The following is a 23,859-nucleotide window of genomic DNA, read 5'->3' as shown; positions in this document are numbered from 1 at the left end:
CCGAAAGTTACTTGAGCGACGCTGACCCGCCCGCACAGTCCGCAGACGTCTGGGGTTTACCGTGTCAGCTCGGTGTTGCATTTGAAACGGGTCATTCAGTAAAAATGTTTTCATTTTGCATGAAATACGAAGATGACGACGACAGCGATGAAGAGGAAGCTGCAAAGAGAAGACAGGTTTGACTTGAAGTGTTTGGATTCAGGAGTTAAAGAGAGTAAAGAGGTAAATAAATATTTCTCTGCGCCTCCTTCGCAGAGAGCGGCTTCTCCCAGCTACATCCAGGAGCAGCGGGAGCTGAAAGCCAGGTGAGCTGAAAGCTTCTACAGGCGTCCAGCGCTCCTGCTCACTCTTTATTGACAGAAGTCGACGCTGCTGACAAGGAGGATGAAGACGCAGGAGGAGAAGGTCGGATGGGAAGCCCCGTCTGTGAACGTCTCCCTGTGGCTGAAACAAAACCGAGCTGCGTTTGTTTCAGGATGAAGAGGAGGCAGACTTTGTGGAGTGGCTGACAGGTTAGGCGGAGCTGGAGGGGGGAGAGGAGGTGAAGGACATGGTGAGTTTGATCAGGATGAAGAAACGCGCGGAGGACTCTGACTATCCAGCTCATGTTTGTGCTTTTTCTGTGGAGACAGAAGTACTTAAGAGACTACTGGAACAACACGCAGCTGGAGGAGAAGGAGCGCTTCCTCCGAGACTATGTGCTTAACAAGGGCTACCTGAACGAAGAGGATGATGATGAAGAGCGGTGTGTTCCACAGAAGAGCTCCTCTGTTTCGTTTTAGTTGGAGAAATGTCAGAACTTTTGGATTTATTCCTTTTTTTTTAAATGATGTAATCTGGATGCCTTCAGGATCCCGACCTACGATGAGGTGGTTCAGGAGGACGTGGATGACTCTGAGGAGGAGGGCGAGTCTTTTCTGGAACGCCAGGAAGACTTTGAGAGAAGCTACAACTTCCGCTTCGAAGAGCCCGACTCGGAACGCGTGAAGACCTATCCCCGGAAAATTGCCACGGCCGTGCGCTCCAAGGACGACTCCAGGAAGCGCAAGAGAGAGGAAGTGAAAGAGAGGAAGCAAAAGGTTTGGAAGCGAGTCGATGGGAGTCTTCCAGAGTTGAAACCAAACCTCCTGGCTGATGGTGATGGTTGCAGGAGAAGGAGCAGAAGCGCAAGCAGCTGAAGAGGAACGAGATCATGGAGAAGCTGAAGCAGCTGCAGGAGCTGACGGGAAACGAGCAGCTGGCTTTCAGCCAGGAGGACCTGGAGGGAGACTTTGATCCGAAGCATCACGATCGGCTCATGCAGGTGAGCGGATGAGTCGATTGGAACCCCAATCCCTCTGTTAGCCTTTCAGTTACTGTAGAGTCTATTTGCAGAAATTCTTTGGCGATGAATACTACGGCGAGGAGGAAGAAGAGAAGCCGCAGTTTGAGGATGATGATGAAATGGAAGGTAAACCAATACAAGATCAGCATGCTGGAATTAGAGGTTCCTGCTGTGCTTGTGTGTGTCTTTCCATAGTTTTACTGCTGTTTTACAGTCAAATGTGTCTGATTTATTGTAGTTTGTGATTCAGATTAAAGAAAATCGATGTTTCTCACGTAAAACAAAACAAAAATCAATTCTAAATCGGATTCATGTTTTGTTTTTACCTCAGATCGCTGGAATTGGGACACTTGGACTGGAGAAGACCAAGAGGAGGACTATGCAGAGGAAGACTACAACGGGGAGGCGTCTGGACCTCACTGTGATGACGAAGACTTTATTGTGAGTCAGCGTTTCTCATCAATGCAGAGATGGGCTGGCAGTGGTGTTTCATGCACCCCAGCCAACACTCTGCATCCAAGAAGATTAAGAAGAAGGAGAGGAAAATGAAGATGGAGGATCTGCCAGCTTTGTGTGGATCTTCCCCCTTCTTCAGGAGGGCTTTGATGGTCCTCACAGCCCTTTCTGCTTCCCCGTTGCTTTGAGGGTAGTGGGCACTCAAGGTCACATGTCACACTCCGTTGCGCTTTCCCAACATTACTGAGGCACCATCGGAGGTCAGCATCACCATTCTCTGCATATCCAGCCCATGCTTGGTGTAAAACTGACGTATTGCTTGTACAATATCCTGAGCGGTGCATGATCTCAGCTGGATTAAGCCAGCAAACACAGTTGCATGGTTGACGCTGTTTTCCTCTCTGTATTTAATATACAGGACTAGCATTTTGTGTACTGTTATGTCTGTGCTCTCATCTACAATCAGGGTGTGCCAAGGAGCATTTTTTATTTTACACATCGTCTCATTCTGCACTGTTTGATTGATGGAATTCACAAACTCAAAGGCATAATTTTTGCTTCGCCAGCTTTCTGGTAGACTCACATACTTTGCCATGTGATCATGAATTTGTTGAACTGACAGCATGGAGGCGTTCATGTTGATGGCTAGCAGAATATTGTCAATGAGAATTTTAACTTGCTCGGGGTTGGATTTATTTATGAGTGACAGCTCGATCCTCTGCTCTCTGTTTTTGGAGCTCTCCCCCAACAACGTGCCGATCCCCATTCCCAGCTTACATCTTTTTACAATTTCCACTGCTTTCAAATGACTTTTGTGCTGAATGTGACGCTTGAGATAATCTAGCTTCCATGTCGTCCACACTTTTCCCTCCGAAAACTCGCTTGCTATTTTGGCTTCGCAGCACGTCTTGCAGAGCAAGCCTTTCTCGCTCGAAAACGAAAAAATGTCACCCAGTTTCACAGCCTTTCCTTCTATTTGTACATACTCCGACAGCCATTCTATCTTAAAAGAATCACATGTCTTTTTTACTTTGGTTCGGTGAGAGGACGTGCCGCTGATCGTTCGTTTTGCCATCGTTATAAAGGGTCGACGTAAACGGTACTCACTCACGTGTCTTCCCTCCAAAACACTGGTCGCGGCATGAAAGGAGGCTGTCAGTGACGTTGTTTACCTGCGTCATTACGTACGTGAACCGCATAATAGGCTGGAGCAGTTAGTCACCAGTCACATTCACTGACTCACATTGAAAAATAGCTCCAAATAAATTTTTATGTATTTATTTTATTCCTAATTCAGGTTTTCATGTCCTGTAGCTTAGAGGGAGCAGTGGATAACCATTAAGGCACGTGCCGGTACCAGCGGATCATCATAAGACATGCCGTGAGGGCGGCCCCCGCCAGGCAGGTCATCACCAGCCCTCTGACAACTGTTGTAGCCGGACGGATGGGATTCTAGAGACAAAAAAAAGCAATCAGGCATCAATTTTAATAGCAGAAGAGGACTGACTACTGCTAGACACTTACGTGCGGCGGCTCCTCACGATAGGTCGTGTAAGTAAGTCTAAACAAAGTGGACAATGAAGTTATCAGTTAATACAAAATAGTCATTCCAAAATGATTCACCAGAACAGGGCAGAGGCTTGTGACACATCTGATGTTGTTCACGCCCTAATGAATCAGTGAAAATGAAGACACAACAAGGACAAACAATGTTTGGAGATATGTTTGTATAGATTATAGAAAACAATAAGTAAAGATATGGAAGCGATTGTAAGGTAAAGTCAAAACCAGAAATGCTTTTTCCTTTTCAAAATGAAGCTGCATTTTTGACTCAAAATTAAAATGATAAAGTAATCCGCCAAAATGCTTTTTCATTTCCTTCCTTAACACTGCTTATTCTGTCACTTAATTAAAATGATAATGAAAATAGTATTTGACATTTCATTTTCAAAATGTTCCATGCTAAATCTTCTTACTCTATTGGCTTTTCCCATCAGGGGTCGCCACAGTGAACATGGTAAACTTGGCAATGTTTTACGCCGGATGCCCTTCCTGACGCAACCTTCTCAAAGCAACCGGGCTTGGGACCGGCACAGAAGTAGAGAAGGGAACAGGGAGCAGCCCGGATTCGAACCCTGGTTTCACGGACGGAAGGCGCCGCAAACCAACACAAGCAAAAGCGGCTCCCGCAAAATGTTCTCTGCTAAATGTGTAGCATAATTCATTTAGAAATGTCTAATTTGACAATTAAAATGGATTATTAGAAATGCTTTTTAATTTTCAGGCAGTCTACTTACTGAACAGAGAGCTGGGACGCCACTTGTGGCTCCTCCAGGCGCCTGGAGTTTGATGGTTGTGGAGCCACTTGTGGCTCCTCCAGGCGCCTGGAGTTTGATGTTTCTGGGGGGCAGCTGCCTGTGTTTGATTCTGAAAGACAAAAATCTAGATGTCATTTTTTCATACTCTGGCAAGGATGGTGGATGCAAAAGTATTATAACAATCCAGCCTAACCAACACTTGAGCGGGGAAGCAACAGCTGAGCTGCTCATGAAGAGGCTTCTTTGGAGAGCTAATTGTGCCCCATACACTGCACAATCCCGGTCAGTCTCAGGCCGGATTGATCAGAAAGAGAGACAATATCTCCTTTAGAGCAAAAAGCTTATTTAGTTTATTTATTAAGTTTCTCAAACAGCCAAAACAGGATGGATGTTAGTTCAACTTCCAGCCTTCTAAACTCAAGGTTTCACCCCAAAACTCATCACTTCCCATGAGCCTTAGGCGCTGGAGGCGGGGATAACCCCCTGGTCGCTACACTGCCCCCACCTAAGAGGGTTAAGTGTCCCTACAACCCTCACATAACTGCAGAACAGCCCCATCAGCGTGTTACCTTTCAGCCTCAGGCTTCAAACCGCTGTTATTTCCGGTCCGGTCCCGGTCAGGACGCAAACGGTAACTAATGAAGCGGGACACCGTTGCTCTGGAACAGGCTAGAAGCCGTTTATTTCTTTGCTTGGATCAAACTGTTAGTAAAGCACAATGTCTGCAAACACTTCCTCGTTCAAAACTCAGAGAGAGCACATAAACTGGCAGAGCAGCCCCCCTTTTTCCTCTCCTGCGCATCCCCTCTCCTGCCTCATCCTGGAGCAACCAAGCACCCAAGGCAACGCCTCCTTCCATCACTGTTGCCTCCATGACAACCGCATTGATTCACAAAATAGAAACACAACAAAAAGGGGAGGGTTTCGCCATGCTAAACGTTTGCCGTTTGGACCAACACGCATCTTCTAAATGTGCTTTTATTACTGTTATGATTATTATTAATGGCCTGCTCGCTCATAATTTTTTTAATCCGTGCGGTCAGTGCTCAGGTCCGCGGAAGGCGGAAATGCTGCTACGTTACGTTGTCCTCAGAACGTCTATGTTTGATAGTTTCAGCATTGTAAAGTATAAATGCAAAAATCGGATACGGGTCACTTTTAAAAGATAATGTAAGCGGGTCATCAAAAAAATCGGATATTGTCAGAAAATCGAATTTGGGCATCAAGACCTGCAGGGTAAATGCAGCCCTAGTCTCGCGGCTTTTCCTCCCGGCTCCTGTCACGCCCACTGTTCACCGTAATCAACAGAGCAATTTAGCATCTAATAGAACATCAACAAAGCAACAGAACCCGGTGATACTACAATATGTTACTTACCATGGGAGCTAGCATAACCTGCTTTCTGGAATACCCCCCAGGCCAAATTCACGCACTTTTTGCTCATTATTTTTTAAGGTACCCATTCTATCGTCCAATCAGAAACAGACCATCATCTTCCACAACATAAATGTGTTCTGCTTACCCATGTCGATCCTGGTACCTGCGATCCCTGCTCACTCGACCCTGCTATGTCAGTTTTGATCAGTTAAGAATTTTTCATGTAAAAAAACAGCAACGGTTGCTAAGGACTTTCTGGAACCTGCCTGGTGTGTTCCTAGTTCTTCATGATGCTCTCTCTGAGACACATATCAGGTGTATTGATACGGAGACCTTGGTGGATTCTATTTATCCTCATTAGTCATTTAGGTCAAACTTTGGATCATTCAGAGATCCTCACTTGAACACGAGGAGAGACTTTGCTGCACTGACAGTAAATGGGGCTGAATAATTTTGTCCAACATTTCAGGTTTTTAGTTGTTAAACAAGTTTGAAACATCCAATAAATTTTATTACACTTCAGTATTGTGTCCCACTTGATGTTGATTCTTCACAAAAAATGACAGCTTTATATCTTTGTGTTTGAAGCCTGAAATGTGGCAAAATGTTGAAAGGTTCGGGGGGGGGGGGGTAAATACTTTCACAGGCTCTGTACATGATGTCCTTTTTTTGTACCTGGTGTTGAGGTGAACAGGGGTTCCATATGATTTTCTATGATCTTTTCATTATGCATTACAGGGGTTCTATTATATTGTCTATGTTTTTGTTATTATGCATTTAATGGATTCTATATATGCATGTATATTGTACTGCAGAAATATGCTTGGTTCCTGCCCTCAGTAACAGATAATATGTGCCGAGGTCACCAGCATGGCCGGCCCTCCCTATACGCAAATTACGCAGCCGCGTAGGGCCCCCGTCACCACCAGGGCCCCGAAGTGGCGACAAAAATAAAAAAAGACCCAAATCTGGCAACCCATTTCATAGCTCTGAATGTTGTGCAAAAGAAAGTGGCCTGCACTTTAATGATCCACCTTGTCAACACACCTGAACCAATCTGGCAACCCAATTAATGACGTTACGCCATTCTTAGCAACGATTGGTCAACATCATTGCATCTAAGCCTGGCATAGTGTGCATTTACTAGCCCATTTTGTTTCAATAAAGCTGGGAAAAAGAAAAAAACGACTGCATTTTGTCACACTGATCAAAGCGACAACAAGAGAACTTCATGCCAAAGATACTTTATCATCAGGAGCTGGAAAAAGAGGAAGAACTTCAACATCAGTCACAAGGTAAGTTTGGAGGATGTTGGGGCCGTATTTTTACATTATCCAGTATTTCTGTGCATTCGCGAATCATTTACGTAAAATGCTAATCGATCTGAGGTGAAGATTGCACATAAACGATCCCGTTTGTCGTAATTTCCAATGGAAAACTCTAAAATAATTCTGTTACCCAAGTTTCCAAAATGAGGTCGGACATGACTTTCCAAAACGGCGAAGACGCGTCGATGACTCTGTGAACCGACGTTTGGGAATAAACGAAGCTCCGGGGAATTCATGTGTGTGTAACGTTTTTTATGTCTCTGTCTGTGTCTGACTGTGCTTTCTGCGACGGCTTCTGTGGGGTGTGCTCGCTTTTATTAATGCCTCATGATTGCTTTGTTTAATGCCTCGTTCTAAAACAAAATAGTGACTCAGTTGACAAATAATTAGGTTTCTTTTCTGATTCTCCAAGCTTTTTCTGCTGATTAGATTCAGCGCTGGAGAATCCATAAAACGGGTTACATGGGTGGGGCTCATTCACAAAATCTCACTAAAAAGAAAGACGGCACATTGATCAGGTCCAGAAAACTTTTCATACAGTTTGGAAGTATGTGGAAAGTCAGGAGCAGACATTAATCAAGTATTTGGATAAATGGGTTAAAGATTATGGATTTCATAGAAAGTTAAGCAGATCAGAGTGCAGGACAGAGCAGTAGGAGGGGGAACAGCTTCATAGATCAGAGTGCGCGTGCCTCTGATCTGCAGACAGGCTGATGAGGACTCGCAGAAAGGAGGGGTGATTTCTCCGTTGTAAGCAGATATAACAGCTTTCTCTGCTCTCCGAATAATGATAGGATGTGTTTTACTGTGTATTTTAGTGTGTATTTTAATGTTTAGGACATGGACTAAGGTAGATGTTCAGAAAAAAGCTATAGACATTATCATTTCTTACAAAGCAGTAGTGGATCATTTTGTGCAGGACACACCTCCCTCATGAATAAACATGCCGATTTCTCTTTTTTAGTTCACTTTCCCCTGTTCATAAAAAGTTTGATTGCAGCCTTCTGACCCCACTTCTCAGGTCCCTGCATTTTTTCTGCTTGTAAATCAGGATTGACCCCTTAAAAGCATTCCTAAGGATCTCTGGTTCACTAACTCATCCTTACATTTTTTTTTAATGGACATGTCTGCTAATCTTTCTAAGTTTCAACTCTCAGGACAATAAGTGCGGTAAAACTAAACTCCAGCTGGCCCAAGCACAGGTTAAAATTTTCGGGACATTTAGTTTCTGTTTCTAGCGAAATTATTTCTCTCCCTGGACCTCACCACCTTATGACCTGATCAGCCCCCCACCCTCACTCACTCGCTGTAAGCTGCAGCTGCTTGAGCGGCTGATAGTTGAAACAATGTCACCTGTGATTCTCTTGTGCGAATTCTCCAGAATCACATGCAGTATGCTCCACTCCCTTCCGTCCAAGCATTAGCATTAGTCAAACTGTTATCAGCCTGTTCATGCTGCTGTTGAAATGAGACGCAGTTCTTGTCTGTTTCACTTTCGATGTGTTTTTTTTCCACAATTTTTATTTTTTAATTTTTATTTCTTTTATTTTTTTTTCCTGATTTTTTTTTTTTCTCTACTCTCATGCCTGGCTCTACTGACACCATTGATGATTTACATGATTGTTTGAAGAAAGCTTTGAGAACAAAGGAACGCATTGAGTCTGCCTCCAGCTCTCTCCTCCCCACAGACTCTGAATCCCGACCAGAAGGCCCCTGTCGGTGACCTGCTTTACCCTGAAGACCATTTAACGGACTGATTGGTCACACCTGAGGTGGACAGGACCCTTCAAGGTTCTCCTCACCATGCCAACCGCAGTACACATTGCTGACTGACCCTCCTGGATTCACGTAAGCCACTGTAAATTGCTGAGAGCCTACAAGACTGACATTTTGAGACGCACCCCTGGTTGAAGTCCAACTACGGAGCCGCCGCAGTGTGACACTACTCCTGGCGAGGGGCGCTCCCTGGTGTGTTTCCTCTAGCACTGCTCTCTTCCAGCTACAGTGAGCTTCGAACCAGCTAACATGGGTCCAGCTGTTGCTCGTGGTTTCATCTTGTACTTTTATTCCCTCTTCCTCTGGAGATCTCACTCACATCATCAGTGAGGTCAAGGCCCTTAAATCACACATTTCTTCTCAGATGACTGATGCCTACTGGTCTGGGTCCCCACTTTATTGGTTTACTTCTGGTGGAGTGTACTGATAAAACTAGTCACTCCGCTTCTCTGTGTCTTGTTTTTATTTTTTATTTTCGTCACCTGTTTGATTCCATGTGTCAAATGAATGATCGCTGTCAGGCCGACTCTATCAGCATTATGCCTACAATTAACCTGATTCGCATCCGCTCGTGGTTGAAACTGGTCTTTACAGATTTATTTTATTGTTTTTCTTTTGTTTGATTTGATTTTCTTTATTTTTCTTTATTTCTTAATTTGTTTCTTGTTCTATGTAACTTTAATTAATGATTTTGTGCCGAGGTTTGGACTGGTGATGCATGCGTATCCTAACGGATGACTGCTGAAGGGCACAGAGTCGTTGATGAGTTTTGCCCTCCCTGACTGCTCAATGAAAGTTTCACACAGATGGTATAAGTTTAGCCCTGGAGGTTTTCGCATCAACACTCATGTATCACCTACCACCTCTGATGTGCTCATTTATTCACGTTGATTTTATGTTTTCTTTTGTATTTACATGTACCTCTAAACTTTTGTTTTCGATGCAGAGCCGATATGCTGCCTATACTGAAAATATTTGTGAAATGGTATTTGGTTGATGATGACAGGAGTTCTGCTGTCTTTACACATATAATTTTGATATGACAAACAGGGGGGTATGTTAGGAATAGTTAGGAACTGCCTTTAACTTTTATTACACTAATGGTTTAAACTTAATTCACTGAGCATGTATTGTCATCTCAAAATTATATTGCATCCTAAGACAGCACAACCAAGCTATTGTCCTCACAGTTTCTTCTCATCCTCCCTTTTTCTGTGCATGTTATCTGCTGACCAGGCCTCAGACTTATCTTCACTTTAGCCTTGGAGCTTCCCTCCAGCAGTAACCTGTGGGCGTGATTTTCACACGAAGATCCTCAGACCATCTTCTGAATATGCAAATGCAGGGTTTTTATACCAAAGCCCATCCCTGAGCTCGTTGGTTCGGACTTTGAATGTACCATGTACTTCTGTCTGTCCCCTTCGTGTTTGTGCGAAGTAAAACCTCCACAAAAGCTAAGTAACTGTCTCTGAGTCATTATTCATTATTTCTGTGTGCTGGAAACTGACGGGGTAACGAACTAAAATTTTATACAGTCCTTTCTAGAAAATCCAGTTTCCTCACAGGTTCTCATTTATAAATGACAAACAAATTAAATGTACTGATTTTAAAATTATGAACATACAAAATAATAGGTAAAGAAGTGTATAAATGCTTATATTTCCATTTATACTGAAATTAGTGTTCACATTAATTATTTATAAATGGGTACAATTATTTTTTTATTTGTATTTGGCAGTTTTGGTTTTACATAATGATGATGTTTTTCACAGTTTCTTCTGCTCTCAAAAAGTATCAAATAGTGCTGGAGGTTGTGCAGCGTCCACATCCCAAGATGTTCCTGACATCACTGAAGACGTCATCTCAGGTCATTTTAACCGCATGTAAATTAATTAAAACAACAGTTTCTGCATAACCCCTTTTTCATAAACAGCAGCTGAAGAGTATGGAATCCCGAGTTGTTCATATTTAAATAAATAAATATGATCTTGTGCAAATACACAATCAAACAATAAATCTCTCATAAATATATAAAAGGATCATGAAATAGTGAAAAAACCTGCACATAGATTTTAAATGAGCCACTAAACTATTATTAGTATTCTGCTGTAGTTATTTTATTAGCTTTATCATTGATTATTGTACAATAATGATTCTTGTTTTTTATCTGCAGAAGAAACTCCTGTCACCACATCTACTGTTGAAATGGACAACGTTGATGCTGCTGCTGGTAAGTTCAAATCCACCCAATATGGAACCTAAATCAAACTAATTGTTTCATTACTACTTGAAAAATAGTCATACATTTGCACACACACACAGTGAAGGCACTTCTTTCCAACATTCTGCTACCAGCATCACAGCAACTGTTCTGTAGATTTGATTGGACTGTTGGACTGATTGGACTTTTCACTGTTTGCTGTTGAAGTTCTGTCTCTGATGTTCCAGAGGCTCCAAGAGAGGCGTGTCTGGAAGAGGAACCAACTGGATCCAAAATTCCTCCAACCTCAAATCCAATTGGTCCAGCTGAATGGCCAACCGCACTCTCTGATCCAGTAAGAATGGATTTGGTGCAAAGAGGTCCTTTTCATACTGATAAAGACTTTGACTTTCCAGAAACCCCCTCATTGAGCTGCTGTGTTCTTTATTTTGGATTGTTTTATCGTTATTTGATTTTCTATTAAGTTGGTGTTTTTAATAAGTTGGAGTTTGGGAATGTCATTTGCTAAGTGCCTAAAGTTACATTAAAAAAAAATATATACATTTGTCATTCATGTTTTTTTCTTTTCACTTTTAAAATTGGTTTTCCAACACTAAATGTGCATCCAACACTCAGTCAGTATACTGTGTTCAATTCTTCAGCAGCAACAATAATCCATTCACAAAATCTATTAATAGAGAGATCTCAGTTATATTACAACAACAGTTGCGTTTTGTTGGTGCTGCTGATCAGTTGGAGGGCCCACACATTAAATTTCGCTTAGGGCCCCCGGAAGACCAGGGTCGGCCCTGGCTTCAGCTGCTCCCTTGAGATGTGCTGCTGAATAACGCAGTCATCCGACAAAGACTTCTAGGCTTCCCCCTTAGCCCTGACAGCCTTTATCAGCAGATCCAGGTCGCTTTTATTGTAAGCCAGAACTGCCCCAGCCAGTGCTTGAACGCAGCGCATTTGGAGTGGCTGTTGGTCTGGATGGCTGCGTCGAACTGGTGCATCCAGTGGAAGATGTCCAGACGAACCACCATCCCACGGTCAACCCAAGGCTGGAACAAAGTCTCCACTGCTGTTGGGCCTTGAGCGCGGCAACACCCCCGATCAATGTACAGGATCTTCGGAGCCGGTTGATTGGCCCGCTGAAACCTCTCAGTCCTTGAAACGTAGGCCAAAGCTTGTCTGTGAATTCCTCGCAGGTCAGCACGAAGGTCACAATTTGGGAGTGTTCGTTCCCAACACTGGTGAACCACTCGGCTGACCCATGAGCCTCTCCAGACAGCTTCTTAACCACCTGAAACATGCCATCGTTTTTCATCAAACCCCAGCAATATGAGGTGTATTTCATCATTATTATTATTATTTACCAAGGCTGTGTCCCACCAAGGTGGGGTAGCCTAGACAAGGCACACAATTTTAGCTCCCTCTGTCTCTTCCCCAAACCCTCCTCCTTCAGTGCGTGAGTGCGTGTGTGCGTATGTGCGTGCGACTGGTCTGAGATCTGGTCTAAGCCACACCACACTGCACCAGGGTCAGCTGCACAGCCCAGTGTGGGCACCTCCACTGCAGGGCCTCAGCCAGGGCTGGTTTCCCCTTGCCGCTTCATCCCAAGACCAGACCTCTACCACACCCATCCATTCATCCATACACAAACTCTCTCCACCCATCCCTGTCCTGAGCAGCCTCTCTCCCCTGCACCACAGTCATCCCTCTTGCATTCAGCGCTCTTTTTACACCCTCTGTCCATCCCATTCGCGGTCTTCCTCTCATTCTCACTCCACTCACATCAGATTCATATACCTTTTTCACCAATCGCTCCCTTTCCATTCTTTCAACATGTCCAAACCATCCCAGTGCCTTTTGCTCTGCTCTTTCAGCCAACTCTCGCGTCACACCAGTTCTCTCTCGGATAACTTCATTTCTCATACGATCCATACGCGTCACACCACACATACTCCTCAAACATCTCATCTCAACTACATTCAGCTTCCTCTTTTCCGCCACTTTCAGACTCCATGTTTCAGCCCCATATAACGCTGCAGGCACCACCACACCCTCATACAATCTCCTTTTTGCATCCTTTCCCAGTGATCTACATTCAAACACTCTCTTCATTCCCCCCCATATCTTTCGTACTTCATTCATTCTAAACTCTACCTCTCCCCCCATTCCACCATCCACACAGACACACGACCCTAAATACTGAAAACACTCTACCTCTTCCAACAACTCCCCATTTAATGCCACATTCAATCTGCGTTCACCCTTTAACCTCGTACACCTCATCACCTTACTCTTTTCCACATTCACTCTCAACTTCCTTCTGTCGCACACCCTTCCAAACTCCTCAACCAGACGTCCCAAGTTCTCTTCTGAGTCAGCCACTAGTGCAGTATCATCTGCAAACAGCAGCTGATTCACACTCCATTCGCTGCCGTCAGTATTTATCATGCTCACACCCGTACCCGACACCCTTTCATTCACCTCTTTTACCACACCATCCATATACACGTTAAACAACCACGGAGACATCACGCATCCCTGACGCAGACCAACCCTCACAGGAAACCACTCACTCATGCTATTTCCCACTCTCACACACGCTCTACTGTGTCTATAGAAACTCTTCACACCTTCCAACAATCTACCATCAATACCATACATACTCAACACCACCCACAACGCCTCTCTATCAATCCTATCATACGCCTTCTCTAAATCCATGAATGCCCAAAACACCTCCCTCCCCTTAGCCAAAAACTTTTCACACACCTGTCTCACAACAAACACCTGATCCACACACCCTCTACCTCTCCTGAAACCACACTGCTCTTCACCAATCATACACTCAGTTCCCTCCACTACCCTATTAATCAGCACTCTCCCATATACTTTGCCTACAACACTCAACAGACTAATACCCCTAAAACTACCACATTCATACTTATCACCCTTACCCTTGTACAGGGGAACCACACACGCACTCATCCAATCAAGCGGCACCTGCCCATTTGCAAAACACACATTCAACAATCTCACTAACCACTCAATCACGATCGCTCCACCACACTTCAGGCATTCCCCAGCACACCCATCCACACCTGCAGCCTTTCCTACTTTCAACTTTCCCACAGCTTGCTCAACTTCCTCTCCTGTAATCAACGTTTCATTCAACTCTCCCAATACATTCAGTCTACTTTCCCTTCCATCCATCCCAATCACAGCATCCCGATCTTCCTCCACATTCAGCAGCCTCTCGAAATACTCTGCCCATCTTTTCCTTACTGCATTCCCCTCATTCAACATCCTTCCATCCTCTGTTTTCACTTTCTCCTCCCTCCCCGACACTCCCTTTCGCACCCTCTTCACCTCCTTCCAAAACATTTTCTTGTTCTCTCGAAAATTATCAGTCAACTGTCTGCCCCACCTTTCGTCCGCAGCCGCTCTTGCCTCACGCACAGCTCTCTTAGCATCCCTTTTCTTCTCCTTATAACACTCATATGACTCCCTGTCCTTTCTCTGCAGCCATACTTCGTACGCACATCTCTTCTCAGCTACAGCCAACCTTACATCCTCGCACCACCATTCACTTCCCTTTCTTAGACCACCCCCAACACGTCTCACACCACACACTTCCTCTGCACTTCCAACCACTGCACTTTTGAACTGTTGCCATTCTTCCTCCACTCCAACAACCATTTGCTCCTTCACCATATTCCACTTGCCACCTAATTCCTTCTGATACTCACACATTTTCTCTCTGTTCTTCAAAACACTCACTCTCAGAACTTTTCTTGCCTCCCCACTCTTTCTCGATCTCACCCATGGCATACCCACACGCAACCTTCCTTCCACCAAATAGTGATCAGACATACCTCCACACTCTCCCCTCCTCACATTTACATCTAGCAATCTACTACATGCAACCTTTGAAACCACCACATAATCCATCAGTGCTTTGTCAATCACTCTTCCACCACTCTGCCTCACCCACGTATACTTATGGATCTCTTTCTTTCTGAACCATGTATTCCCAATCACCATCTCTCTTTCAGTGCACATTCCTATCAGTCTCTCACCATTATCATTCTTTCCAGGAACACCATGCCCGCCAACAACACCCTCAATTTTCTCATCACCCACTCTAGCATTCAGATCTCCCATCAGCACTACATTCACATTTGCTCCAAATCCTTGCAAGCACTCATCCAAGTCGTTCCAGAAGGTCACTCTCTCCTCTTCATTCCTCTCACTGCCAGGACCATATGCACTCACGAACACCCACAGCTCCTTCCGAAATTTCGCTTTCACCCATATCAGTCTTGGTGAAACCTCCTTCCATTCAACCACACATCGTCTCACCTCACAGCTCACCAGCAAAGCCACACCTTCTCTTGCTCTCCCGCTCTCTACACCAGACATTCTCCCACTCACACTTCCAAACACACACTCACCCTTCCCTTTCATCTTTGTCTCACTCAGTGCTAACACGCTCATTCCCCTCCTTTCAAACATCCTTCCAATCAGATCTCTTTTGCTTCCGTCTGTACTACACCCCCGCACATTCAACGACCCAATCTTAAGGGTTTGGGGAGGTAATCTCCCCTTCCCAACTCTACCCTGTCCGTAATTAGGAATGTAGTTACAGGGGAGAGGATTCCCAGTCCTCTCGCTCCGTCCCTTTTAGTCGCCTTTTACGACACGCAGGGAATACGTTGGTAGTATTCTTTACGACCCCCCCTAACCACAGGGGTATTTCATCATAAGTTGTGAAAATGACTGCAATATGTCTGAAATGGTAATACAGTGAAACTTTGAAATACTTTTTTGGTGGAATCCATTTTCAGCACAGTGCCAAAGGTGGAGAGGATCTGGTTCCTGTAGTGCTGCACATTGTCGGCCTCTGCCAACAGAAAGGCGTGCCGCAGGAGTCGTGTGGAGGCTAACTCTCTGGAGGGAGGGGGAGGGGGAGGGCGGAAGGTGTGCCCCAAAGAGGAAACAATGCCACGCGGCTCCACGGTGCTCATCAGAAGGATGGTGTACAGGTCCTTACGATGAAGATATTCTTCATGGTGGTTTTCCTGGACCTGCCGCCACACCTTCACCGTGGTGTTGCCCTCTGTTCTGTCCCACAGAAGGCGAACAACGTTCTTGTCCACGCCGCGCCTTGGAGAAGAGAGAGTCATCAGATGATTCATTTAAAATTCTTTCACATGCTGCTGGGCACACTCACTTGCAGGTGAGAACTGCAGGGAACATGGCTGGATGAGCCTCGCTGAGCTGGGACAGAATGACAAGATCCCATGCAAGCCAGCGCCCCACTGTGCCCCCCTCTTTATTTCTGGTTGCCTTCGTGCACGGTCCACAAAACAAAACCTCAGTCAGCATTGTGTACCAGCTGGACACGTCACATATGTGCCGCACCTGCAGAGATCAGAAAACGTGAAGCAAAGCTGAGCAATGTCAGATGTGTTCCTCTTGGAGGCTATATTTACCTACTAAACAGAACAAAACTAAAGCTGTATAGAAAGCCATTAAAAGGCATTAGTATTGGATCTTTTGTCTTGATCACCTCTGCTTAAAAAAAAAAAGGAGAAAAAAAAGGTGAGTCGTACCCGATGATGGTAGCCAGACTTGTAGAGGTGCACATCTCGCCCTGCACCTGCACAGGTAACACCCCAAGGACACTTGAGAGAGTACCTCCACACTCCCACAGGACGCCAGACAAAGACGCGGCTCCTGAAAAAGAGGCGTGGAGCTGGTAGAGCACCGCTGATGAAACCAGGAGGCTCCCGAGGGTAAAACCACATCAGGTCTGATTTCATCACCCTACTCCTTTTCAGATGGCCAGAAAACGTCTTTAAATATCTGAACGGCTGTGAACAGTCCTCTCTCTGTGTCCCCCTTCAGCCAGTTGACGTCAGCAGGCAGGATGCTATTGGGGTCTTCCCACAGGCGCACCCAACCCTCGAACTCCACCTGCATCGCAAATTATATACAGAACATGTGATCTAGTTTGAATTAAATGTAAGAGATTTAAAGTAGTCATATTTACTAACTTACAGGTGAGTCACTCGGAGGCAGTTCCACAGGAGTAACGTGACTCTGGGATGTGGAGGCCAACCCACTGGTCTGAAGAACAGATGCTGAGTGCAGCATGGGCCTCTCACCACTGATCTTAGTCTGGGAGGATAGAGATGGAGAGGTCCTCTCTGGATGAAAGGGGGCAGATGAGGCAATATGAGGCTGGGAGGAAGATGCAGATGAGGCAGTCATCTCTTTCCGGGGGGGAAAATGAGGATGAGCTGACCCGGCTGGCTGACTTCTGGCGACCAGTCCAGGGCATCCCTTGCCTACGCCCAAGTGGCCGGGATAGGCTCCAGCAACCCCGTGACCCCGAAAGGGAAAAGCGGTCAAGAAGATGAATGAATATTACCCTAAAAGCTTCACATGTTAAAATAAGTTAAAACAATTTCATTTTTGTACTAGCACACTTGATTCCATGCAACAGAAGATCTAACCAGCACTGTTCTTCTCATACAGTTAGATCTTGAAAAAGGAACAATCAAATTACCAGAGCTGACCTGACGAGTTTGATATTGGTGACAATACCCACTGTATAAAACTTTGTTTACCAAATATTGTGGACATTTTTGGGTGCTGGCAAGACTTCAAAGTGTGTTTAATTCAAATATCTTTGCAAATTCTTTGTAATTGCTTTGCAAAATGCTGTACATTATATGTTTATTATTCTTTTATAAATCCTCATCTGGCCTTTAAAAGCACGTGCATGCACATACGTTTACGTACATGCATGTGCACACGCGTGCATACACATACATGCATGCATGTGCACATACAATTACGCACACGCATGTGCACATGCACTTGCAGACGCATGTGCATGCATCACGCATCACTCAACATAGTTTTAAAAATTGGCCGTGAAAATATTAAATGTTGCAAGTATCTGCTTCATCTGCTCCTTGGCACCATCTAGTGGACAAAAAAATGTACTACACTCAAAGTGGAAAAAGGAATTATTGGAAGAAGGGATTTCTATTTAACTAATGAATGAATAAATATGTAAATCTTTGTGATATCAACATAAATGGTAACTATATTAACATAGAGTCTGTAAAAAATTACTAATGTTGCAGAATTTTAAAAGCAGAAACCAATTTCAAGTTGAAACTGGACTTTGTAGTCATTTAGCAAAGATTCAAGAACAGTTTAGATTCTGTTGGACACCATGGCGTGGAGACATGTTTCCTGAGGCTCCACAGAGCAGTAACATATTACGTGTGATGTCATCAAAAACAGGAAAAGTATCATGGCCCTTTGCTGTGTGTGGGATGTCATCAAGATTTTAAAAAACACCAGAGCCTTGGTTAACTGTACTTCACACTGCAAAGATGGCTCACCATGGACAACATGGCGTAAAGACGTGTTTCCCGGGGCTCAGCAGAGCAGTTACATATATATTATTTTAAAGCACATTTATCCTTTTTTTTTTCTACACACCTCAAGTATGCTTTTGAGGCTTCAAATAATCGAGATGTCAACGGCCTAACCTTTTTTTCCGCGAGGGGTCCCTTTTTTAACTTTTGAAGAAGGCCGCTACAAATGCGCCGAGTTTTCCTCCTGCTTCCCGGTCGGTTAGCAGTGCTAGCCTCAACATCAACATCTGATTTGGATTCCATAAGCACTCTTCCACTGTTTGAGTTACACATAAGACATAACATACCTGTTTGACCACCACTGTTTGATTCCAAGAGTGTGTTCATTTATTTATTATTCATCACAGAAATGGGGGTTACATTTGTCTTGCGTTTGATTAAATAAAAGCAAAATCTGCTTTAAGTTGTCTGCAGTTTGTACTTATTGCTTTCCTTAAGTAGGGGGTCAGAAAAAATTGAAGATCGATTAAAAAATAAATAAAACCAGAGATTTTATTTTCAGGCCATATCGCCCAGCCTTACCACAAGGAAATCACAGCGCCTGAACTGGAGCTTTGTAAACCTCCACCCAGTCTTCTGCTCATTGAAAGGTTAAGCTGTGCTGCTGAAAGTCTGCTGCTGTTCGTTCCTTGTTGCAGACTTGTAACTGAGCAGCCTTTCACAGCTTCCCTCAGGAGCAGCTCCTGTCTCGTCTCAACAGTGACCATTGTTTCAACCGGGAGCCGTGGGATCAAAAGGTAAATCAGAGCGGAGAAATGTGAAGAGTCCAGTATCAATATTTTAGGAACGTTTTTAATAAAATTTTAAAAAAATTAATTAATAGTTATAACCAATGTTCCCTCTAATTTTTCACGAGTCTGAGCAAGCATACAAACTCTACAAACAAACGCTCGTTTTGCCATCGTTATAAAGGGTCGACGTAAACGGTACTCACTCACGTGTCTTCCCTCCAAAACACTGGTCGCGGCATGAAAGGAGGCTGTCAGTGACGTTGTTTACCTGCGTCATTACGTACGTGAACCGCATAATAGGCTGGAGCAGTTAGTCACCAGTCACATTCACTGACTCACATTGAAAAATAGCTCCAAATAAATTTTTATGTATTTATTTTATTTTGAATTCAAGTTTTTTTTCTTTCCTGTGCGCCGCCTAGATTTTCTGTGCTCGGAGAGTGTCAGCAGTGCGCTATTGCGCACGCGCGCAGCTTAGAGGGAGCAGTGGATAACCATTAAGGCACGTGCCGGTACCAGCGGATCATCATAAGACATGCCGTGAGGGCGGCCCCCGCCAGGCAGGTCATCACCAGCCCTCTGACAACTGTTGTAGCCGGACGGATGGGATTCTAGAGACAAAAAAAAGCAATCAGGCATCAATTTTAATAGCAGAAGAGGACTGACTACTGCTAGACACTTACGTTCGGCGGCTCCTCACGATAGGTCGTGTAAGTAAGTCTAAACAAAGTGGACAATGAAGTTATCAGTTAATACAAAATAGTCATTCCAAAATGATTCACCAGAACAGGGCAGAGGCTTGTGACACATCTGATGTTGTTCACGCCCTAATGAATCAGTGAAAATGAAGACACAACAAGGACAAACAATGTTTGGAGATATGTTTGTATAGATTATAGAAAACAATAAGTAAAGATATGGAAGCGATTGTAAGGTAAAGTCAAAACCAGAAATGCTTTTTCCTTTTCAAAATGAAGCTGCATTTTTGACTCAAAATTAAAATGATAAAGTAATCCGCCAAAATGCTTTTTCATTTCCTTCCTTAACACTGCTTATTCTGTCACTTAATTAAAATGATAATGAAAATAGTATTTGACATTTCATTTTCAAAATGTTCCATGCTAAATCTTCTTACTCTATTGGCTTTTCCCATCAGGGGTCGCCACAGTGAACATGGTAAACTTGGCAATGTTTTACGCCGGATGCCCTTCCTGACGCAACCTTCTCAAAGCAACCGGGCTTGGGACCGGCACAGAAGTAGAGAAGGGAACAGGGAGCAGCCCGGATTCGAACCCTGGTTTCACGGACGGAAGGCGCCGCAAACCAACACAAGCAAAAGCGGCTCCCGCAAAATGTTCTCTGCTAAATGTGTAGCATAATTCATTTAGAAATGTCTAATTTGACAATTAAAATGGATTATTAGAAATGCTTTTTAATTTTCAGGCAGTCTACTTACTGAACAGAGAGCTGGGACGCCACTTGTGGCTCCTCCAGGCGCCTGGAGTTTGATGTTTCTGGGGGGCAGCTGCCTGTGTTTGATTCTGAAAGACAAAAATCTAGATGTCATTTTTTCATACTCTGGCAAGGATGGTGGATGCAAAAGTATTATAACAATCCAGCCTAACCAACACTTGAGCGGGGAAGCAACAGCTGAGCTGCTCATGAAGAGGCTTCTTTGGAGAGCTAATTGTGCCCCATACACTGCACAATCCCGGTCAGTCTCAGGCCGGATTGATCAGAAAGAGAGACAATATCTCCTTTAGAGCAAAAAGCTTATTTAGTTTATTTATTAAGTTTCTCAAACAGCCAAAACAGGATGGATGTTAGTTCAACTTCCAGCCTTCTAAACTCAAGGTTTCACCCCAAAACTCATCACTTCCCATGAGCCTTAGGCGCTGGAGGCGGGGATAACCCCCTGGTCGCTACACTGCCCCCACCTAAGAGGGTTAAGTGTCCCTACAACCCTCACATAACTGCAGAACAGCCCCATCAGCGTGTTACCTTTCAGCCTCAGGCTTCAAACCGCTGTTATTTCCGGTCCGGTCCCGGTCAGGACGCAAACGGTAACTAATGAAGCGGGACACCGTTGCTCTGGAACAGGCTAGAAGCCGTTTATTTCTTTGCTTGGATCAAACTGTTAGTAAAGCACAATGTCTGCAAACGTTTCCTCGTTCAAAACTCAGAGAGAGCACATAAGCTGGCAGAGCAGCCCCCCTTTTTCCTCTCCTGCGCATCCCCTCTCCTGCCTCATCCTGGAGCAACCAAGCACCCAAGGCAACGCCTCCTTCCATCACTGTGTTGCCTCCATGACAACCGCATTGATTCACAAAATAGAAACACAACAAAAAGGGGAGGGTTTCGCCATGCTAAACGTTTGCCGTTTGGACCAACACGCATCTTCTAAATGTGCTTTTATTACTGTTATGATTATTATTAAGGGCCTGCTCGCTCATAATTTTTTTAATCCGTGCGGTCAGTGCTCAGGTCCGCGGAAGGCGGAAATGCTGCTACGTTACGTAGTCCTCAGAACGTCTATGTTTGATAGTTTCAGCATTGTAAAGTATAAATGCAAAAATAGGATACGGGTCACTTTTAAAAGATAATGTAAGCGGGTCATCAAAAAAATCGGATATAGTCAGAAAATCGAATTTGGGCATCAAGACCTGCAGTGTAAATGCAGCCCTAGTCTCGCGGCTTTTCCTCCCGGCTCCTGCCACGCCCACTGTTCACCGTAATCAACAGAGCAATTTAGCATCTAATAGAACATCAACAAAGCAACAGAACACGGGGATACTACAATATGTTACTTACCATGGGAACTAGCATAACCTGCTTTCTGGAATACCCCCCAGGCCAGATTCACGCACTTTTTTCTTATTATTTTTTTAAGGTACCCATTCTATCGTCCAATCAGAAACAGACCATCTTCCACAACAAGAAGTGTCTTACCCATGTCACCTGTGTCTCACCCTGCTACGACAGTTTTGATCCGTTTAGAATTGTTAATGTAATTGCTAAGGACTTTTTTGATCGATGCAGTTGGACACAGTGACATGACGTACTATTAAATACTTTTCCATCCGTTTTCCTGACTGTTGTGGGGCAGCTGAAGATACGTGTCATCATGAGGTTGTCTTTCCTCCAGTTTATTTAATGTCCTTTCTAGATTCATTGTTAACTTTAATTTATTATAGGCTTTGCTTTCAACTGACCAGAACACTCATCCTTTACTGTAGTGGTCACTGCTTTGTACTTTTGAAGCAGCATCGCTGATGTGGTTTGTTCAGTGGATGCAGATTTTCCTGTAATGCGTCCTCTGGCTCACCATGACAACATGACCTGATATGAATACAGATGCCTTATAGAGACAACCATAAAACATCACTGCTCACCCAATACTCAGCAAACAAACAGCCAGCTTCATACGACCTTTGCTCAGGTTGACTTTTATTGGAGACCGGCCTAATTTGGGAGGAACAGTTTGCTCACCAGAGTTTCCAAAGTGAAAAAGTACATTTATTTTAATTAGGTTGTAACAAAACACGAGTGGGAAGAGACATGGGCAAGTTACAATACTATGGTCTGTTTAGATAAGAGCTATATTCTCTTTATTTCTACAGTTTCAAAAAAAATCTTATTTTGTTTGTCACTAAAACAAAATATGGAATTTGGAACATCAAGTTAAAGTAATAAGGAAAACTGCTGTTTGTTGAAAAAAGAAAAATTATAGACCAACTGTTAACTATGTAATTATTAGTACTAGATTTTAGATTAAAAAAAATTGAGAAATCACTTTGTAAATGTATTCTTTACTGGGAGAGTTCATTACCATTTAGTGTAAACTGGTAAATAAAGGATCTGAAGGATGGGATTGTGCAACAACTGTCACTGAGCAGCAGTTAATAACAAACCATCTTCCACAACAGGAAGTGTGTGTATCTTGCTTACCCATGTCACCTATGTTATCTTGTTGAGCTATGAGCGATCCAACAGGCTATGTGTCGACCCTCACCCTGCTACGACAGTTTTTATCCATTTAGAATTGTTAATGTAAAAGCACAGCGGCGGTTGCTAATGTAGCTGGGGCAGACTTTTGCTGTGGGGTGCGTGCAGCGCCGGCTAAAGTCTTCTGCGTTGTGTTTTCAGATGAATAAGTCATCATTGCCATCCAGAATGAGGGATTTTACTGTGTTAATGCTAAAATAAATACAGCACATGTGTTTTTATTTCTGGTCTCACTCCAACACTCACCTGAGGGAAGGCAAAAAAAAAAAAAAACCCACAGACACACATGAGACCATGCTGCAAGTTAGCTTAAGTCTTGCTAACACTAACACACTTCTGAATGCTGCATTTACCCTTAACCTTTTTCACATGATTGGCAAAAACAAAAAAGGCGTGAGAAGAGTTTTAAGTTATGAACATTGTTTTTCTATGTTTTAAAATTTAAACTCTCTTTTCAGTCAAACTAGTGCGAGTAACGTCTACGGCTTACCTACTCTTAGAAGTTCTCATGGGGGACTGAGGAGAATGCCGCGAAAGAACAGGAAGTAGCGAACCATCAAAATAAAAGTCTCCGCTTAAAACATTCGCATGCAAATAACAAATTAAAGATAAAAAAGCAATTTTGGTGAAATTAACACAACAAACATCACATGGCCTACACTAAGGACTTTTTGATCGATGCAGTTGGACACAGTGACATGACAGAATGTTAAATAAATACTTTTCCATCCGTTTTCCTGACTGTTGTGGTGAAGCTGAACTGTCCACTAAAAAAAGTGATTCTGGCCTCTAGTAAATGCTTCAAATATCTTTTTAGTTCACTTTAATTATTTTAATCACATTTTTCGGTTATACCTAATTAATTTAAGTAAGTC

General features: G+C 43.8%; 1 protein-coding gene and 1 pseudogene across 10 annotated transcripts; one reads left to right on the top strand and one right to left on the bottom strand.

Annotated features, from left to right (window-relative positions):
• The first annotated feature begins 73 nt into the window (after window positions 1-73).
• Window positions 74-11,165, top strand: LOC144994215 (protein KRI1 homolog; annotated as a pseudogene). The gene is made up of 11 exons (XR_013657649.1): window positions 74-176; window positions 256-405; window positions 476-553; window positions 633-745; window positions 851-1,079; window positions 1,151-1,303; window positions 1,375-1,450; window positions 1,656-1,765; window positions 10,372-10,446; window positions 10,753-10,809; window positions 11,028-11,165. The product of XR_013657649.1 is annotated as a protein KRI1 homolog (transcript).
• On the bottom strand, window positions 3,327-23,738 carry LOC144994217 (uncharacterized). 9 transcript variants are annotated; one of them, XM_078951224.1, is made up of 6 exons: window positions 23,475-23,725; window positions 16,852-17,000; window positions 16,622-16,767; window positions 16,404-16,527; window positions 16,022-16,212; window positions 10,672-15,954 (listed from the first exon to the last, which is right to left on the bottom strand). In XM_078951224.1, the coding sequence occupies exons 2-6, from the start codon at window positions 16,945-16,947 to the stop codon at window positions 15,549-15,551; spliced, it is 963 nt and encodes a 320-aa protein (XP_078807350.1). In that variant the 5' UTR covers window positions 16,948-17,000; window positions 23,475-23,725; the 3' UTR covers window positions 10,672-15,548. The 9 variants fall into 9 exon arrangements, 4 of the variants coding, with proteins under 4 accessions (XP_078807350.1, XP_078807349.1, XP_078807346.1 ...); XM_078951223.1 differs by lacking the exon at window positions 23,475-23,725 and adding an exon at window positions 17,099-18,321; XR_013657653.1 differs by lacking the exon at window positions 23,475-23,725 and adding an exon at window positions 3,327-3,341 and having other exon boundaries at window positions 4,078-15,954; window positions 16,404-16,767; window positions 16,852-18,043.
• Window positions 23,739-23,859: the final 121 nt, after the last annotated feature.

The sequence above is a fragment of the Oryzias latipes genome, chromosome 8 (assembly GCF_053564925.1).
Source record: "Oryzias latipes strain Hd-rR chromosome 8, Olatipes_Hd-rR_3.1".
NCBI lineage: Eukaryota > Metazoa > Chordata > Actinopteri > Beloniformes > Adrianichthyidae > Oryzias > Oryzias latipes.
Note: the sequence above shows the minus strand (reverse complement) of the source record. Positions and strands in the feature narration are given on the sequence as shown.